Source organism: Nelumbo lutea, chromosome 3, assembly GCF_056320005.1.
Source record: "Nelumbo lutea isolate HS-2025 chromosome 3, American lotus-T2T, whole genome shotgun sequence".
Taxonomy (NCBI): domain Eukaryota; kingdom Viridiplantae; phylum Streptophyta; class Magnoliopsida; order Proteales; family Nelumbonaceae; genus Nelumbo; species Nelumbo lutea.
Window position 1 is genome coordinate 80,286,256 of NC_142686.1, and position 21,298 is coordinate 80,307,553.

Sequence of the window (21,298 nt, forward strand, 5' to 3'; positions counted from 1 at the left end):
ATCTTCAGTGGGAGCAGATTTTGGTTTCTACCTTGGGCGTGAACACCTCCGTTGAGAGATATTATTTCTCTGTATCTGGTATTATCTCTCACTCTCTTCCTTTTGGTTCAGATATGGTTTAGTTTATGGTTCAAGGATGATCATTGAAAATATGATTTTCTAAATAGGGAATTCGATTCCTGAAGGGAAAGAAAAATTTTTGAAATTCGCCCCCTTTATTCCGCAATCTTGGGCATCCATTCGATGGATTTCCTATCCCTTCAGAGCTCCCAAAAGGGGAAGAAGAGGACAACGAAGAGATCACACCAGGAGGCCAGTCTTTCACCTAAGGTCTTAATCGTGGAGCTGGTCTCTACTGCGCCTCCCCAGGAAGAGTCCCGATCTGCTGCCCTCGAGGCGGCTACGAACGAAGTCCATCGCGAGGGAGCTCATCCCCAAGAGCCGAAGAGCTCGTCCGCACCCGTGGGGGCGGATGCTGCACCAGAGGGCACTTTTCCGAGCTTGAAAGAGAGCATCATGGACCACGTGCAGGCCATGCGTAAGAGTCAGGGTGATGTCTTTCACGACGAAATCACGAAGTGGGCAGAGATGTCTTTGGGCCGACTTTTGGGACTAGTCGGTAGCCATTGTATGGTGGTAAGCATTCCGCTTCCCCTCCCCTTTTTTTTACTGACCTCAGTTTTCTTTTGGTAGGCTAACTCTGCTGGCCACGCGCTGACCTGCTAATTGGCAATCCGTATGAAGGAAGCTCGTGATGCTAGGGCGGAGGTGCAAAAGCTCCACTGCGAGCTGGACCTGACCCAGGGCAAGGTGCATAGAGCAAAGAATGGGGCTGAGGCCCAGAAGCAGCTAATCATGTCCCAGGAAGGGCAGATCTCCGCACTGGCTGAGGAGAAGGAGCGGCTTCAACGAGAGGTTGCGAACCTAGAGGCCACGGTCAGAGAGCGCACCAAAATCTTCGAGGCCGCCATCGCAGAGGAAAGAAAGAAGGCCATCGAGAGCTTTAAGGAGTCCCCGAAGTTCAAGGCCCTGTAGATTGAATACGGCTCGAGCTCCTATTGATTTGGGTTCCAAGTTGTGCCGGTACCTGGTCCGACAAAAGTTCCCTGATCTCGACCTCAATGGCATCACGATGACAAGCTTAGACTCTGGGGTGGCCAAGGTGGCGGACGAGGAGCCCGACTCCCTAGGGGTGCAGAGTGATGAAGAGGTTGAAGGGGTGGACCCCCTCTGCATGATAGCTTTTCGCTCTTTCTCTTTCTTCTTTCTTTTTGAATGTGGATGTACACCCCGAAGCCGTTGCGCTCGGGTTTTAGTAAAATTCTTGTACTTGGACTTTTTATTAATGAAATATATTGTTTATGAGTAACTTGAGTGTAAAAATAATTCTAAGTGTGAGTGAGTCCCGAACTAGGAATGTATAGGTTACCCGAATTGTCGAGCTACCGAATAAGATAACCGGTAAGGATAATCAAAATAAAATTTGCCCAAGTGTTTGTCACTCCAAACTGCGCAGGTTACCCCGAGCTATTGAGTTACCGAGCTTGGTAACAGGCAAGGGTAACCGAGGTGGAACGGACGTCGTAGGGTTTTATACCCGAGCTGTCTTTACCTTAGGTGTTAGTGTTAGATAGTGTATGCCCTTAGCTCCAATCAGATTGATATACATTATGACATATATTGTAAATGAATAAAGTACATATTTGATTCATGTTATAGTGATGTGTTTCTATGTAATACCCTTAAACTAGACACTTATGAAACTCGTGTTAGTTTAGAATGTTCACAGTCGTTGGATAAGTCTAGGGAGATTTATCCTGCTAAGGCTGACACTGATGTGTTTCCAAGTGTTGGGGTGACCTGTCTCAGCTCCCAGGGTGAGACCCGAGGTACATGCAGTGTAGGTTTATTTGAAACTTTGAACCAGACCAGATTTCCAGTATTGCCCTGGGCCTTGGTGATTAGTGGGCAAAACTGAAAAGTTACACCTGACCCCTAGACTCAATTATGATATTGCATTAGGTGTCAGATTGGGTTGTCTTTGATATGCCAATCAGTGAGATCCTTAGCGGGGGTCAAAACCTAGGTATGTTGGGGCAGTTCGAGAATTCATCTGAGTGGGTGATCATAGTGACAGGATCAGCCCTTTTGTCAAACAAAGGTAATGATCGGCGATGCACTCTCTTATGGAAACCAAGACTACCGGCAGCCGATTTCAATTGTTGAAATTTGTTTTACAAAATATATTTTATATGCGGATATATAAATATATATATATATATATATATTATGGTTTCAAAATGTTTTCAAAAGGTTTTAATTCCCATGATCCATGTGAGCAGAGAGTGCAACACTGTTCCTTGCAGCCGAGGGAGATGTCCTCTCTTGTCGGGCAGTGTATGATCATTATGGGCTGAGAGGTTAAGTGTAAGACCATTGAGGGCAATACCTGATAAGTTAATCTTGCATTTGCCCACAGTCCCTGGGTTTTTATAAGGTGGCTTGGCCCATGGACCACTTAGTGTAAGTGTTGGGCCCATTAGGAGCTAATGTGATGGGATCAAGGGGTGCACTGTCCATAACAGTGTATTCAGCCAGGCCTTGTAACAGAGGCTGGGCTGAACCCATGTGGCTGATGTGTAGATCAATGTTTGGGTCCCATGCCATACAAAAAAGCCCAACTGGGCAGTAGTTTGGAAGCATACTAAGCACTAAGACTTCATGGGCCTAAAGCCCATTTCGAACTGGGCTTATTTGATTAGTTAAATTAAGGGGTGGATCTGAGATTAGATTAGCAGAGAGGATAGGGTCTTAACCCTATCCACTCAGAGAGTCTAGATCTAAATGAGATTTAGATCTAAAAACCTCCTAAAAAGATTAGGAGAGGGCTGATCTAATCTGCATATTAGATAAGGGTCTATCCTTATCACTTAAAGGGAATTCAAATCCAAATATGATTTGGATCAACAACTCCTAATGGGATTAGGAGTTGATCCCTTTAAGGTTATAAAAGGAAAGGGGGGCGGCAACCTCTTAGAAGATTACATCCTCAATTTCAGATCAACAGTTACAGAAGAGAGAACATAGCATCCAGTGAGACTGCGCTATTTTCTCCTTGCCGCCACCATAACTGTCAGTTTGATCTCCTCTTCAAGCAGGAGCAATCAAGATTAGATCTTGAAATCAACCTTTGGGAAAGGCTGATTTAAAGTTGTAATCACAGCCTCCAGTGAATTCTTGTGAAGGGTTCGGTTTGTTGGATGAACACTACTGATTCTGCTCCAACATTCACTGTGTCATCTTCAGTGGGAGCAGTCTTTGGAGTCTTTCTTTGGGCGTGAACACCTTCATTAGGAGATATTGTTTCTCCGTATCAGGTATATCCCTCTATTGCTTCTGGTTTCAGATCTGGTTTGATTTAGGGTTCAAGATTGATCCTTGAAAATGCGGATTTTTTAAAACAGGGAATGTGATTCTCAAATGAGGGGAGAGGAAATTTTTGAAATTTCGCATAACCTTCCTGTAGGGTTCGGCCATCCATATGATGGATCTCTCATTCCTTCAGTTAGAAGTAGCTTGCTTATGCTAGCGAGGTAACCAGGTCTTATGTAGCCCCTAGGTCCCTGTCAATTTGGCATTTTTGGCCCTTAGGCTTGGGGAGTGTCTTCTTGTGGTGATTAGGTCTTCTTGTGGTCCACTCCTGAACTTTGCCCACGCCGAAGTGGCAACTGGGTCTTCTTGTGGCCTGATGAGACCAAAAAGAACCCTATATTTATCCCTTAATATTCACTCTTTTACATTTATTTAATACTTAAACGGATTCATTACTCTTGTATTTCGATTCAGGGCAATAAAGAAGGCAAATGGAAGAAAACAGGGCAAATCGGGTGATTTTGCACAATTTCAGCGACAATCAGTAATCTGGGCATAACTCTTAATTCCGAACGCAGAATTGGACAATTCAAGAAGCATTAGAAAGATGAAAGGAAGGGCCACAACTTTTATGTTTTGGGTTTTCACCGATTCAGTCCGCATCGAGTCCGAAACTGGTCCCGAATTCAGAACAAGTTCACGGTCGGGCCCATTTCATAGCTGAAGCCCAACTCGCAGAAGAACATGGAAGCAGCCCAAGTTATCAGAGAAGCCCAACTCGAATGCGAGATCCTAGAGTCCTAATTTGAATGTAACCTCCAAGGAGGGAGAGAGTCTTATTAAATCTAAATTCTGAATGTAATCCTATAAAGATAAGAAGGATGGGGATTAAATAAGAGATAGGATAGGATTAGTTCAAAGAAGATCAGGACTCCCTTAAGATAAGATGATCTCCTAAAAGGAGTTGGAAAACAGCCCTCTCCTTTGGCTATATATAGGATAGGATTAGTTCATCTTGTTAACCTTTTTTGTTTTATGACTCGTGCTTCTCAACGAGGTGAACTCGAGTACAACCCCGAAATTGAGAAGACCACCCGTCATTTAAGGAAGGAGGCGAAACAAAGGAATGACCGTTCACCTAAAAGGGTAAATTCATATTTTGATCTACCAGCTTGTGATCTACCCATCTTCAAAGGAGAAGAAAGAATGGCTGACAGAGAAAGGACGTTGAGAGAATTAGCTGCACCAATGATGAACCAACAGCCCCTATGCATCACGTATACTAATCTTGAGGTAGGTTTTGAATTGAAATCTAGTTTGATACAATTATTGCCTCTATTTCATGGTTTTCCAGGTGAGGACCCTCACAAGCATCTGAAGGAGTTCCATGTCGTCTGTTCAAGCATGAAACCCCACGGTATGACCGAGAATCAAGTAAAACTCATAGCCTTTCCATTTACTTTACGTGATAAAGCAAATGATTGGTTGTATATTCTTCCTCCCGGTTCAATACGCACATGGGATGAGATGAACAAGGTATGTTTAGAAAAATATTTACCTGCATCCTGGGCTGCAAACATAAGAAAAAAATATGTGGAATTCGGCAATTTGGTGGTGAGACGCTATATGAATATTGGGAAAGATTTAAACAACTTGTTGCTAGTTTTCCACACCAAAAAATACCCAAATAGCTTTTGATCCAATACTTCTATGAAGGGCTTCAGCCCATGGATAGAAGTATGGTCGATGCAGCCAGTGGAGGAGCCCTAGTGAACAAGACACCCGAAGCGGCCAGGGAATTAATTTTCAACATGGCCGAAAATTCACAGCAGTTCGGTACAAGGATAGATGGCACCACTAGACGGGTTAATGAGGTAAGCCATGTAAATTTAGAAAATCATATTTTTGACTTAACTGCCTTGGTTAGGCAACTCGCTACAGGACAATTACAAACTGCCAGGGTGTGTGGTATATGTTCGATCCCTGGTCATCCTACGGACATGTGTCCATCACTATAGGATGGATCGATACAACAAGTGTCATAGGAGGATTCCCAGGGCAGCCCCAACGAAATTATGACCCCTACTCCAATTACTACAATCCGGGGTGGAGGGATTATCCAAATCTAGGCTACAGGAACCAAGGAGGACAGCAGAGATATCAACCCCAATATTTCAATCGACAACCCCAATATTTAGCACCCATCACAACGCAAAGTCAACCCTCAAGTTCAGGTATGTCATTAGAGGAAATCATTAAGGCTCTTGCTACTAACACTCAGCAATTTTAGTAGGAAACAAGAGCCAACATTTAGAATTTGGGGAACCAAATCAGCCAACTTGCCACTTCCATTAGCAAGTTGGAGGCGTAGAGCTCCGGGAAACTACCATCACAAACGATAGTCAACCCCAAGGAGAATGTAAGTGCAGTGGTGTTGAGAAGCGGGAAAGAACTGCACCTAGAACCTACCTCACCAAGGAAGGCGGATAAAGGACAGGAAGAAGAGGAGGTATAGGACTCAAACGAGAGCCCCATTAAGGCAAGAGTTGGAAAGAATGTTTCAGTCGTGATCAAGAGGACCTTACCAGAAAAACATGCTGATCCAGGTATGTTCACCCTACCTTGTGTGCTTGGAAAAAAGCGAATCGAACATGCCATGCTAAACTTAGGTGCATCTATCAATGTCATGCCATACTCGAATTACTATGCTTTGAGATTAGGTCCTTTAAAGGAAACTAGAGTTGTTATCCAATTAGTTGATTGTTCTAACGCCTACCCAGAAGGGATTGTTGAGAATGTATTGGTGCAGGTTAATGATTTTATTTTTCCAGCTGATTTTTACATTCTGAAGATGGAGGAGGACACGATCACAAGTTCAGCCCCACTTCTATTAGGCAGACCATTCATGAAAACGGCCAAGACCAAAATAGATGTGGATAAGGGTACCCTCTCTGTCGAGTTTGATGGGGAGATTGTTAAATTTAATATTTTTGAAGCTATGAAGTACCCAAATGAAGATCACTCGATCTATTTGGTTGACACTATTGATCCAACTGTGCAGATTTTTGAAAAAGATATGAATGGGGAGCTAGAATCGAGTGCACAATTGGATACGAAGGCCCCTGTCAGATTTAAACCCACCCATGATGGATGGAAGGGGAGCACACTGAAAGCTGCATCCATGAGAATTAGAGGATCCGATTCAGGATTATTAAAAATAGGGAAGTTTGTTTTTCCTTTTTCTTTTTGTTTTTACATTCCTAGTTTAGTTTTTTCTGCCCTTTCTTTGCTTTTAACCTTACATTGGGGACAATGTAAATTTTAAGTGTGGGGGAGGGAGATTTAGGTTAGAATTTAGGTTGCATTCTAAAATTTGATTTGAGTCGTGTTTTTCTACATTTGCTTTTCAAAAAAAAAAAAAACCAAAACTGCAACTCTTTTGCAATCAATTGAAGCAATGTTGTAGGGAAATTCTTGTGAACCTAGTAAAGAAATATAATCAAGGAATACATGACTTATCTGAATCCATTTTCCAGTTAAGCTAGTCCTAAATTCAGGTTTAAGTAAATAAGGTAAATACTTTACCATTGCCATAATTGGTAGGATGGAGCATAAAATGCACCTACCTGTCAATTAATCCGATGGTAGGATGGAGCATAAAATGCACCTACCAGCCAAGTCATCTGATAGTAGGACAGAGCATAAAATGCACCTACTAGCTAGTAAATCAAACAGTAGGATGGAGCATAAAATGCACATACTGACCAAGTAATCCAAAAGTGAGATGGAGCATAAAATGCACTCACTTCTTCGGAGGAAAGAAAAAGAAAATAAAAAGAGAGAGAAGATAAAAAGGTTTTCCCTAATTTACTACCTGGTTTGTAGTAGCAGAAATTGGATTGACTGATGAATGAGTCATGTATGACTTGGTTGTGTTGATTTAACGGTTCACAATAATTAACCTAGAATATTTGTGGAGAAAGATGAAGGAGAGTTGAGTTTAAAAATCGGTAGGATAGTTAGTTTGTTTTTGTTTGAATTTTGTCTTGCCCGAGGACGGGCAATGTTTAAGTGTGGGGAGATTTGATGAGACCAAAAAAAACCCAATTTTAATCCCCTAATATTCACTTTTTTACATTTATTTAGTACTTAAATGGACGCATTACTCTTGTATTTCGATTCAGGGCAATAAAGAAAGCAATTGGAAGAAAACAGGGCAAATCGGGTGATTTTGCACAGTTTTGGCGACAGTCAGTAATCTGGGCATAACTCTCAATTCCGAACTCAGAATTGGACAATTCAAGAAGCATTAGAAAGATGAAAGGAAGACGCACAACTTTTATGTTTTGGGTTTTTTCCGATTCGGTCGCATCGAGTCCGAAACCGGGCCCGAAGTCGGAGCAAGTTCGTAGCCGGGCCCATTTCACAGCTGAAGCCCAACTCGAATGCGAGAGCCTAGAGTCCTAATTCGAATGTAACCTCCAAGGAGGGAGAGAGTCTTATTAGATCTAAATTCTGAATGTAATCCTATAAAGATAAGAAGGATGGGGATTAGATAAGAGATATGATAGGATTAGTTCAAAGAAGATCAAGACTCCCTTAAGATAAGACGATCTCCTAAGAGGAGTTGGAAAACAACCATCTCCTTTGGCTATATAAAGAGGGGGTCGGACCAGCTCTAGCATCACTCACTCCCGGATCCAAGAGATCATCAAGAAGACCAAGAATGTCAAAAAGGCAGTTCAGCTATGGAGAAGAAAAGCATGGAGATTGCACAGATCATGAGCAGTTAAGCTTCTTTTTCTGGTTCAAGGGGGGAGGTTCGGTTGTGTCATTGTGAGGTTCTGTAGTTAATTTATTTTCTTGCTTTCTACTTCAAGTATTCATTGATTATTGTGCATATTTTTATTGGATGTTGATATTAATTAGTTTGACAAACTGAATTAATGTTGATTTTTCTACAGCTATCCATGATTTCGGTGATCCGTAATTGTCATGAATAATGGTGCAAGTAGCAATTAGGTTAGTATCTTTTTGGGTCAATTGTTTGTGACAGTCTTTGACCAATGTTTTAACATGATTCAACCTAAAGGAATCAATGGAACAAGATTCAGTAATTGCAACTATCTCAATTATTGTTATTTTGGTTTAACTGTTTTCACAAATCTTAATGCTATCACTGTTTAACATGGAACGCTATTGTACCCAGTTGAGTGGTGATAAGTGTTGATCGAATGCTAGGTTTGGTCAATTGAATTAGGAAAACACAAGGTTTATTATGGCTATCCTAATAAATCTAAGGTTAAATGCTTGAATGACAAGAATGTTGAAATTTACCTAGGATTGGTGGCAAATCAATTCAACCCGAACCCTTGAACCAAAATTGCTCCCTGTGGGATTCGACTAAGAGATTTCTGAATTGCTCCCTATGGGATTCGACCTAATACCACTTTTACTGCAAATATCTTGTTGTGGGACTAGTACTAATTTTGAGGGCTTCGACAAACCTATCATAACCCTTAGGCTTTGGGAGGGACCTGTAGTCTACTCTTGAACTTCGCCCATGCCAAAGTGGCAACTGGGTCTTCTTGTGGCCCTTAGGCTTTGGGAGGGACCCGTAGTCTGCTCCTGAACTTCGCCCATGCCGAAGTGGCAAGTAGGTCTTCTTGTGGCCCTTAGGCTTTGGGAGGGACCTGTAGTCTGCTCCTGAACTTCGCCCATGCCGAAGTGGCAACTGGGTCTTCTTGTGGCCCCGAGGTCTCTACTTGTGAGGTGTCGAGCTGGTTTGATGAGCTTCGTTGCTCTTTAGAGGCCTGTAAGGAACTAAATGTCAAATGACCTAGGGTGGCTAACCCGGTGAGGTCACTCCGATGGCTAATTTAGTACTCTCATAGTAGACTGCGAGCTAGAAATCACAATATGAGAGTTAGAGTTTGCTTACTTGTTTTTGAGGCTGGTGCCTTTTCAGTTCGTAATCAGAGATAGTAGCGCCTTAGATTGTTGATGTTCCATGTTAGCGGTACTTGCTTTTCTTCTAGGGTTTTGAGCTCATGCGTACCTTCCCCGAGTATCCATTTTACTTGGTAGGGACCTTCCCAATTCGGTCCGATCTTACCTACACCAGGCTCTGGTACCATAACTTTTTGGAGGACCAGGTCTCCAACATGGAAGTGTCGCTTCCTGACTCAGGCCTTATAATACCAAGCTACTCTTTGTTGGTAGGCTGCGGTTCGGATGCACGCGAGATCCCGTACCTCTTCTACCAGGTCGAGGTTGGTGCGGAGCTCATCACCGTTCCCTTCTTCGTTGTAGGTTTCCAGGCGTAATGTAGGTACCTCGATCTCGGCTGGGATTATCGCTTCCGTGCCATAGGTGTGTTTGAAGGGGGTTTCACCTGTGGCGGTCTTGATGGTAGTTCGGTAAGCCAATAGTACGCTGGGCAGCTCGTCTACCCAAAGGCCCTTGGCTCGGGCTAAACGAGCTTTCAGTCCACAGAGTATGGCTTTGTTTGTGACTTCTGTCTGCCCGTTCGCCTAGGGATGTGCTACCGAAGTGAAGTTTTGTTGTATCCCCATCTCGGTGCACCAGTTCTGGAACTTGATATCTTCGAACTGCTTACCGTTGTCTGAAACGAGTACTCGAGGCAGTCCGAAGCGGCATACTATGCTCTTCCAAAAGAAGTTCTATACAATTTGAGTCGTGATTGTTGCTAGGGGTTCGCTTCTACCTACTTTGTGAAGTAATCCACTACTACTACTAAGAATTTCCTCTGTCCTGTCACTGGCAGGAATGGTCCAAGGATGTCAATTCCCCACTATGCGAAGAGCATGGGCTGGTGAGGTACTTCAGGTCGGTAGCAGGTTGGTGATGGATGTTAGCGTACCTCTGACATTTGTCGCATTTCTTAACGTGCTCGAGTGCGTTTGCCTTCACCGTGGGCCAGTAGTATCCTTGTCGTAGCGCTTTCTAAGCGAGAGCCCTGCCCCCCAAGTGTCCGCCGCACAGGCCTTCATGGGTGTCGTGGAGGACGAGCTCAGCCTCTAAAGGTCGCAAACAACGCAAGTAGGGGAGCGTGTAGGATCTTTGGTACAATCGTCCGTCTATCATGACGTATTTGGTTGCCTGTCGTTCTACCCTTCTGGCTGCGTTGCGATCTGTAGGTCGGGTTCCATGAAGTAGGTAGCTCGTGAGTGGGTCAATCCAGCTCGGCTCTATTTGTGCAATGGGAGCGACCTCTTTTGCCCCCCCGAGAATGCTGGGCCAAGGCAGGTTCTCTATGTGCACGGTCCTCATGGTATTGTTGCTCGTGCTGGCTAATCGGGATAGTGCATCAGCCTCAGCATTCTCGGACCTTGGAATATGCCTGATGAAGTATGATTGGAAGCTTTGTAGAACTTCCCTGACCTTGGCTAAATAAGCATCCATGGTGGGGTCACGAGCTTCGTAATCGTCGGTGACCTGGTTGACCACGAGCTGGGAATCACTGTAGATGATGATGTGTTTCGCCTGTACCTCCTTCGCCAGTGTGAGCCCGGCTAGTAGTGCTTCATACTCTACTTCGTTATTGGATGCCGCAAACTTGAACCAAAGTGCATACTCCAGTTTCACCCCGCTTGGTCCGTATAGAACAGTGTCGGCTCTGCTTCCTTGTTGATTGGACGAGCCATCTACATGGAGGATCCAGGACTCCTCGCCCCAAGTTGGCCTTGTTTTAACCGGGACCAATGTCGTACTAGTTGAAGCTTCCTCTTGTTCGAGCTCCATTAGTTTGGGGGTTGCGGTGCTGAAGGTACATTCTGCTACGAAGTTGGCTAAGGCTTGGGCCTTAATCGTCGTCCGAGGCTCGTACTAGAGGTCGTATTCACTGAGTTCGATGGCCCACTTCATCAGTCTGCCAGATACCTCGGGCTTGAGTAAGACTTGCCTCAGAGGTTTGTTTGTGAGGACTATGACAATGGACTTAGAAATACGGGCGAAGCTTCTGAGCTGTTGTGACCAATGCGTACGCCAACTCCTCGATCTCTGGGTACCTGGTTTCTGCATCCTACAAAACTTTACTCACAAAGTAGATAGGTCGTTGGACCCGATCTACTTCTTTTATCAGTACCAAGCTGACCACCACGTCACTCGCGGAGAGGTACAGCTTTAAAACATCACCCTCCTCGGGTCGGGTCAGAACTGAAATACTAACTAGGTATTTCTTTAGCTCGTCGAAGACGAGCTGACACTCTTCAGTCCATTCGAAGTCTTTACTTTTCTTGATTGCCTTAAAAAAGGGCAGGCAGCGATCTGCTGACTTGGACATGAAGCGGCTTAAGGCAGCAATGTGGCCATTCAGCCTTTGAACCTCTTTCAACTTGCGAGGTGGCTTCATGTCTAGGATAGCTTGATTTTTTTGGGGTTTGTTTCGATGCCACATTGGTTAACTATGTAACCCAGGAATTTACCCGAGGTGACACCAAAGACACACTTGCTAGGGTTCAACTTTATACTATACTTGCGTAGAATTTCAAAAACACATTGCAAGTCACTTATTAAACAGCCTGAGAATTGGGTTTTGACGACCATGTCGTCTACATAGAATTCAACTTTATTGTCGATCAACGGCTCAAAAAGTTTGTTGACAAGTCTTTGAAAGGTCGCCCCCGGCATTTTTTAGCCCGAAGGGCATAACCTTGTAACAGTACAGTCCTAGTTTGGTTATGAATGTTGTTTTTTCCTCATCGACGAGGTCTATCTTGATTTGGTTATAGCTCGAGTATGCGTCCAAAAAACTCAGCAACTCGTGCCCTGAGGTCGCGTCCACTAGACAGTCGATCTCAGGGAGAGGGAAACAATCCTTCGGGCAAGCTCGATTCAAGTCGGTGTAATCGACGCACATGCGCCATTTACAATTGACCTTTTTTTACCAGAACGGGGTTAACCACCCAACTCGGGTAGTGGACCTCCCTGATGAAATCGGCTGAGGAGTTTCCCGACCTCCTCATTGACTATCCTCCAGTGATCAAGGTCACTCCGATCTGGAGAGGTTTTTCGATTGCGGCTCCGATCTAGAGAGTTCTGGCTGGATCTTCCGCTGAGGTCGGGATGTGGATCATTACTTTGGTTGGCGTAGCTCGCTCCTCGAAGTACTCCACAGGTCGCTCTAACTCGAGGTCATCCGCCAGCTTGGCTTTCCCTTTGAGAGTGGCAACGTAACACTTTTGGGACTCGAGTTGGTCGCCCAAAGCTACTCCTACCCCAAAGTCCATGGGGAACTTCATGGCCAGGTAGTAAGTAGATACCACCGCGCGAAGTGCGTGAGTGATGGGTCATCAAACAATGGCATTGTACAGGGAAGGTGTTGCAACTACTAGGAAGGCATGCTCAAACCTCGCGATGTTGGGCCATGTACCGACCTCCATGGGTAAAGAAATTCGCCCAAGGGGCCTGACTTCTTCTCCACTAAAGCCCACTAGAGGAGTATTTGCGGGCTGGAGGTCACTTTCCCAGAGTTGTAGCTTGTCGAAGGTGCCTTTGAACAGGATATCGGCCGAACTCCCCGTATCTACCAAGATGCGCCTGACTTTGAAGTCGTTGATCTTCATTCTTATCACGAGGCATCGTCATGGGGGTACTGAATCCTGCGCGCGTCATCCTCGGTAAAGAATATAGGGTCCTCAGGCCGTGGCCTCTTTGGAGGGTTCTACTCTTCGCGTTCTAGTTCGCGGACTGAAGTCTTTCCTGCTACTGTGGAACAACCCGCAACATCCGACCCGTCGGTGATCGTATTGATTATCCCGCGAACTGGTCTTTCTTCAAGCAGTTACCTCTGTTCACTCGGCCTATTGCTGGGCTCGAGAGCATCTTTCTTTTGCTCCCCTCGCTGATCTGTCTGGCCTTTATTATTCCTTTGTACAAAGTTTCTCAGGTACCCGCGACGGATGAGCTCTTCAATCTCGTCGCGGAGGTTTTTACAGTTTTCGGTGCTATGATCGTGGTCTCTGTGAAAGTGACAATATACATTTTTATTTCTAAGGGTCGGGTCGCTTCTCAACCGGGGTGACCACTTCATAAAGGAAGCGACCTTGATTGCCATGAGAATTTACCCTCACTTCGCGTTGAGGGGTGTGAAGCTCGTTCTTTAAACCGGGGGAGCTTGGGGATGAAAATCTGACTTGCTCCCTCCCCTGATGGGGGACTTGCTTTTCTTTCTCTTGCCGCCACCGTTGTTCAAGCTGTGGTCCTCCCTCTTTCTTTTCTCTATTAGGGCTTCAGTCCGTTGATTCATCTTTTTCTCGGTCCCTATGAACTGATCGGCGAACTTAAGGAATTCTGTCATGCCTTTGGGTTTGTTCGCCACCACATGCCACTTGAATTCTCTGTGAGTGATCCCCTTTTTTGTTGCCACGAGTCTCACAGCCGGGTCTAAATCTGGGATTAGTAGGCAAGTGTCGTTGAAGCATTTGATGTAGCTTCGAATCGACTCTCCTTCCCTCTGGACTATACTGAGAAGGCTTTCTGGTGACCTCAGACACTTCTTACTGGTGATGAAGTGCGAGGTGAACAACTGTACGAGCTGCGCCCAACTTTTAACTATCCCAGGCGCAATGTTTCTATACCAAGTGCGAACTACCCCTTTGAAGGTTGTGGAGAAAACATCGTATATGCAGGCTTCGTCAGCCCCAGCGATGTGCATCTGGGACTAGAAAGAATCTATGTGATCATTTGGGTCGAAAGACCCGTCATACTTGTCCAGGGGAGGGACCCTGAAGTTCGTCGGCATTGGGGAGGCCAGGAGCTCAGGGGATAGTGGAGAGGGTATAGAGAGGAGGGGAGCGGTTTTTGTGGTTCCTGAGCTTACCTCCATTTTACCTTTAGGCTGCTCAAATCGGCTAGGTCGCGCAAGCTGGCTTGGATTTACCGCCTAGGGTGCTCCAGCATGTCTCCTTTGCTACTGCTTGACCGGTTCCATAGCAGTGCTGCTAACCTCCACACTATCAGATGGTGCTTTGGTCGGAAGTGACTCAGACTGCCGGCTACTACGGACTGAAATGTCTTGCCTGGAGTCCTCAACTAAGACCTCGAACCGGTTTCTTGCAAGAGTGCCTTCGGGTCACGAAGGTCGAGGTGGGCTGGTTCTGGTGGGCCGAGTATCTCTCGACCTGCTTACTTGCTAAGAGATGGGAGGGACCTATCTTTCTCTCCTATCGTGAGACGAGACCTAGGAGGTCTCTCCCCAACAGGGATGGCTACTTTGGCAGCGAGCTTGCTCGGGGTGATTGGACACTAAGGTGGGGTTGGTTGTTGGTTCTGCTACAGCGGTGGGAACTACTGCTGGTACATGTGGTGCAAAACTTGTTGTTGGTACTACTAGAACTACTGGACCTGCATTTGGGCTTGAATAGCCCGTACACAGTATACTGGATCGCTCAGTTGGTTTTGTCCTCTAGGGGGAACTATAGATGACGGGGGCCACACACACTACAGGGGGAAATGGGGCGCTCACAGGCTCAGTTGGTTGAGGTACAGCAGGTGTTGGGATCCCACCCGCGAGGAGCAGTATGGTGAACTGGCCTATACAGACAATTGGGAACTGAGGTTGCCCCCCGGAGATGTTTGCTCCATTGTGTTGTCCGGTGTTGCTGGAAGAAGCCATAAGTTTGATTTCGAGTTTTAGGTTTTTGATATGGAGATGAAAGGCTTTTAGTAACGATTTCCCACAGACGGCGCCAATTGATGTAGCGTAATCCGGCTGCTCCCTGTTGGATATGATCTGACTGCCAACAACGACGAGAACTGGGTTCCTGAAAGAGATGAGTTAGAGATCCCGAGGTGCCTCACCCGGCGAGGATACACCGATGGCTAAGTTAAAACATAGTGGTAGTAGAGAGCTTGAAGATGATAACAGGTAGAGAGCGAAGATTACACACACAACAATGATAGTAGAACATACCTTCGCCCCTGGGGGGCAGAGTCTTTATATACTAGGGTCCATGCGGGTCGGTGGAATGGTTACCAAATCCCAGCTGTGATGGGACTTGTTTGCGTGTTAGGTGGGTGAAACGCCGTCAAACGGTAATATTGTCCCTTCCCGACAGAACTGGGGAGTTGGTGAACTAATGTGACCGTTACGAAGTACGGTCCTGTGGGATACAGAGTACAGCGGTGTGCTCCTCGATGTTGCCATGTGGAGGTCTGAACGGTAGGCGAGCTACCTGTAGGATATCGGGTTGTTTGATGGCGAGCTAATTGGTAGCGAGCTTCTCGAGCTCGTGCTCCTTAGGTCCGCCTTGTCATGAATGCCGAAGTGCCCTTGAACCAAGGCGATCCTGGTGCAATCTTGTGTTGAGGTATACTTGCCCCGAAGTAGTCCTGATCGAGGTAGTTTCATCTATCCGGGCTCGATTTGTAACGAACTTGGTTCCGTTATCCTGATCGTGATCTGGTATCGGGACGATCTTAGCCTGAAGTGGCTTTAGTTCGGGGTACTAGCGTACCCAAGGTCGCTTTGTAGCGAGTTAATTCATGCTGAGTCGCCACCCATGTTGAATCATGTCCACATGCCGATCTGATCTCGTCGAGTTGTCGCTTGTGCTGAGTCATGTCTACGTGTCTCCTAGTCACGAGGTCGGGCCAAATTCTCCTTCATCAGTATCCAAGGTATCCGATACGATACCCAATACCAATACTTTGATCCTTGGGGGTGGTTTAAGACAATAGTTAAACAGTAAGGGTACAATTTGTTAATTAGCTAAACAGTAGGAATAGTTTAAGAAATTTTCCCATATCTATTTATGCATGTATGTATGCATATGCAATTGAGCATCCATAAATGTATATATTTATGCATTTATATATTTTTTATTGTAAGCATTTATGTATTTATGTATGCATTAAATACATATTTATCTATCTATACATGTATGCATATATATTGTATGTCAAAAATTTTAAGTTTAAACACAATTTTTTTCCCAAAAGATGATAGTCATGTTCTTTCACACAAAAATGCTGATGTTGAATTAACATAAACCCTAGAGTTTAAGAAATAAATGCATTTAAATCGGGCCAACCCGAGACCAACCCAACCTAAAGTTTTAGGGTTAAGGATTAGGGTTGACCTCAACCCGACATAACCCAGCCTGACTTGCACACTTACATGTAACTTAAAATTCATATGAATGCAAATGCAACGTAAGAGAAAGAGAGAGAGAGAGAGGAACAGTTGAAGAAGAAGAAAAAGAAGAAGGGAGGTTTCCTAGTTACCGACTAGACGCAGGCTGTCTCTCTATCTCTCTACCCCTCTTTAGTCTCATTTTACCTTCGATTGCTTGATTGACTGATTGGTCAGATCAATTTGAGTATCCAATTTATTCTAATAAATAGAAATTATGACATAAAAGTTGATATTAAAAATTGGCACAAACAATATTCTCGTAGATTAGGTTGAACAGTTCAACAATTTGAACATCCTTGGTTCCTTACATATGGGGTTTTGACTATGTCAACAGGTTTTCGGATTAAACCAGATCGTCTGGCCTCCAGCTCCAAGTGACAGGTTGAACGGTTCAACCGTTTAGCTCAACAACGGGTTGAAAAACTTTAGTCTAATGATCTGGGAAGTCATAGACAAGTAGAACAAAATAAAAGGTGAAACTTTAATTTTATGCCAATGAGGCATATTGTGTCATAGCACGAAGGATACAATTCACATGGTCTTTTTTCTCATGGGAGCACTCCAATCTGTCATCACTCAAACATAAGTTTACTCTAGGCCTCTAGCATAAAATTGGGGAATATGGTTTCTAATAACTCTTTTCATCTCCCTCAAAATCCCTATTGTCCATGAAAAACATTCAAAAATTTTGGATCTGATGGTATGAAAGGAAATAATTATTGTCTTGTCAATATGTCATTAACCAATTTCTCCAAGGGAATTGAATGTGCAGTCAATTTCCCTCTCATATGTTCAAACAACCTCGAAGCATCATCTGTTCTACCAATATTAATCATTCCATTAATCAATGTATTAAAGCTAACCAAATCTGGCTTGCACCCATTCCTGAACATTGCCAAAATAAGCCTACATGCTTCATCAACTTCACCTATATTACACAATCCATCCAAGAGGCAATTGTATGTGATCACATCAGGTGATAAGCGCTGCTCGGTTTCCATCTGATTCACAAGCTTGAATGCCTCTGACACCTTCTCCTCCCTGCCAAGCCAATGAACCAATATATTATGAGTCACAACTGAGGCCTCAATCTTCCTCTCTTTCATTAGGTTGAAGACTTCCCAAGCTTTCTGACCTCTTCCATGCTTATAAAGCATCTGAATTACAATGTTCATGGTAATTTCATCTGGTTCCTTTAGTCCCAGGAAAACCCCATAAGCTTCTTCCCACCTACCAACTTCATCTAACCACTTAATCAACTTATTCCATGTACAAGTATCAACTGTAACACATGACTTGTTGATTCTCTTAACCAAATCAATTACTTCAAAAACCCTACCCTGCTTAATAAGCCCATATATACAAATCCTATAACTGCTTTCACTAGCTTCAATACCACTTCTACTCATCCACTTCAAGAAGACATATGCCTGTAAACCTTCACCTATATCACTATAGTATTTGATGAACAAGTTAAAACTGCACAAATCAGGGATGCACCCTAGAACCATCATCCTACCAAGAACCCCCAAAGCCTCTTTAATCTGTCCGAGGTCCAAATAAGCTTTGATAATTGTGTTATATACATAGGTATTGGGTTTGATGGTTCTGCTCTTCTCAATACATTCTAAGACCAAAATGGCTTCATCAATTTTCCTTGTGGCACATTGTGATTTCACCAGTGAACTATATGTTACAACATCTGGGTTGATTCCATCCGATTTCATCTTCGACCAAAGTTCTTGAACATGTTCTTCATGACCAGCTTCTCCAAGTTTGTCAATCAGGGTATTATAGCAATAGGTATCAGGTTTGCAATCATAACTGGGCATTTCATGAAGGAGATGGAATGCTTGGTCAACCATTTTGAAGTCAATAAGGATCCGAATGATGACAGTGAAAGAAATTATATCTGGTTGGTGTGTTTCTCTCATTTTGTTGAACAGCTCCAAGGCTTCAGCAGCATGACCGGAATCACCAAGGAATTTGATGAGGATTGTGTAGGCGACAATGTCAGCGAAGGGGCCAAGTTTGAAGATTTGTGCAAGGACTTGCATGGTTGCAGGATTTGTAGTCGTTGGAAAGAAATTTGTAGGACTCTTTCGAAATTTAAAAGGGGTAGTTGATTTGGTTATGACTGAATGAGTTCTGGTGCTTGGCAAGGATTTGGTTGGTTTTGGCGGGAATTTGGGGTATCCCATTGGTTTGGTTGAAATTGGATGAATCCCTCTGAGCGAGCAATCTGAATTGGTGGATGATTCAGTTGAGAAAATGCGAGTGTTCCCATGAATGATTTTTTGTATAGAAGATGAGTCGGTTGAGATTGGACGGATGCTCTTTGGCGGGAAACTGGGGTCATTTGGAGCATTGGTTGAAACTAGATGGAGGCTTCTAGGGTTGAGCTTTGACAACTTTGGGGAATAAAATGAAAGCACATTACTTGTTTCTGGCTGAATTTTCAGGAGTTCTAAAGAAGATAACAATGGAGATTTAGAGTGATACAACTCTACCATTTCATTTCATTCCTCCATATAAATCCCACCACAAATTAATTCAAGAAGTTGAACAAGATTCAGATATTTTGGGGAAAGATTTCTTCAGAAGAACATGAAAAGCTGAAGTCCAGTTGCACAAATATAGACAAATGTGAAGAAGACGGAATAAGTAGAGTGGAGTGCCAGTCTGTAGCAGCTTACCTTTCTATTTTTGCAAGATGGGGTTGGCCTCTGAGCTTCTGATTTTCTGCTAAAACTGGATGTGAAATGAAACACTGGCCTGGCATGGCCGTTGGAGAACACTCCTCCATCAACATTATCCATATTGAAAATTTTGAATCTCCGGAGCCACCCATCCAGCCTACGCTACAAGACAACTAGGCATCTTCCCTTATCTGCTCCTCCTCGCTCAGTCATTTGGACCATGGATAGCACCGGATTGGGTTCAGTTTCAGTTCGCTTCTGACTTCTGTGTAAGGGTTGGGCCAATGCTGCTCGACCGTCACCCCACTCGAACCTATGCTATGAATCGAGAACCAGAAAGTGAGAGTAAGAGGGCCCAATCAAGGGATTGGATTGTATCATTAAGAATGGCAACAGGACGGGACGGGACGGGGCGGGGCGGGGATGGAGAGCCCATCCCCGTCCTCGTTCCTGCTAATGGGGACAACGTTATCCCCATCCCTGTAGCGATCTCTATTCCCCGTGATTTTTATAATGTTAATTATTTTGTTTTGTTTTTTATTTTATTTAAAAAATAAATATAAAACAATTAAAATTTACAATCCTATTAGAAAATATTTAAATATATTCAACTATATTTTTTAAAATATTAATATATAGATGTGTGTGTACATATATACATATATAACATGTATACATACATATATACATATATATTAGTGGAGATCCCACATGGCGGGGATTGGGATCCCCACAGGGGAGGACTGCTCTCCTCATCCCCGCCCCATCCTGGCTAATGGGGATGAAAATTTCCCCATCCCTGTCCCTATGGGGAAAATCATCCCCACCCCACCCCATTTGGGGCGGATCCGCATGGAGATCAGGGAAATGGGGAAAATTGCCATTGCATTCATTGATCTGAGTTTTGGGAGGTTCAGTAAACCTTATTATTTGAATTCATACGGTAGTAGGTTTTAATCTCAGGACAGGTTTCATAGTTATTGCTTCGAGAACCTCTTGATTCTTGATTCAGACCAATTCCTTAACCTCGAGAGGACGGACTTACTTGATAGTAGGATTTTTTATGTCCAGATCAGATTTCAGGCTTTATATGAGGGCTGGGCTCGGGTTTGAATCTGAACATTTTCTATTAATAAAGAGGTAAAGCTTGGCACGGCCCGGCTCATGAAGAGCTCTACTCTAACTTAGAGGGGAGAAACTCAGGTTATCTTGTAAAATAGGGCAGTCAATAGGGTAGGTCTGGGCTGGATCAGGGTAGATCCAATCTTAAACCAATAAGAAAGCACACAAACCCGGTCCAACCTGGACTTTGAAGGTTTGTAAGTTTTAAGCCTAGAAAACCCTATTATTACCTGAGTTTATCAGGTCTGACCCGGTAAGAGTTGAATATGCCTGACAAGCCTTTGATATTTTTGACAGATAACATATAGAAAATGTTATCCCCTAGAAATGATAACTAAACCATGAGAAACATATAGAAAATGTTGGGGAGGTATTTATGTCATGTGCTGGTCAGCACGTATAAAATCAGTCCTGACCCTATTGTAAATTTGTAACCTCAACTTAAAATGTAGACCAATAGATAATCAGGAAATTGAACCAGACCCGGGTCGAGGATCGGGCCGGGTGAGGAAAAATAAAAATGAAAGGAGGGACAAATTTAAATGAATTTGTATAAATATTGTTAGCTACAAGCACATGAGGAACCATGTATTTGTCATTTGCTTGAAGTAGGTAACAATAGAGGGATGACTTCAAGTATGTCCTACCAACCACAATCTGCACCAGCTAACCCGGTATTAGAAAACCACTTATTTGGCCAAGTAGAACCTGTCAACCCCAATTGATGGACGTTTAGTAAACCCTAAACCACATATCAGGGACCTGTTATCTCCAATTCACATCAAGATAATGGATCTTTAGTGAACTGTTTTTATCCTAAATAGGTGCAGAATTAAGCTCAAACATGCCCAGATTATGATATTGTCACTAATAAATAAGAGCCATTGACATTTTTCATTAGCTTGGGATTTGAGAGTGCAGAAGTCTCCATGAATATTGTTTGTTT

The 21,298-nt window shown here is 43.9% G+C and overlaps 1 protein-coding gene and 1 long non-coding RNA gene across 2 annotated transcripts in view; both read right to left on the reverse strand.

Moving 5' to 3' along the window:
• Nucleotides 1-19,588, reverse strand: part of LOC148865950 (uncharacterized) — a 35,204-nt gene extending 15,616 nt beyond the window's left edge. The window contains exon 1 of the long non-coding RNA XR_016109354.1: nt 19,228-19,588. This is a non-coding gene — a long non-coding RNA (uncharacterized LOC148865950). The remainder of the gene's footprint in view (nt 1-19,227) is intronic.
• Nucleotides 16,991-19,229, reverse strand: LOC148865951 (pentatricopeptide repeat-containing protein At2g03880, mitochondrial-like). Its single transcript, XM_088975545.1, has one exon. It carries the CDS (start codon nt 19,042-19,044, stop codon nt 17,248-17,250), a length of 1,797 nt encoding a protein of 598 aa, XP_088831671.1. The 5' UTR covers nt 19,045-19,229; the 3' UTR covers nt 16,991-17,247.
• Nucleotides 19,589-21,298: the final 1,710 nt, after the last annotated feature.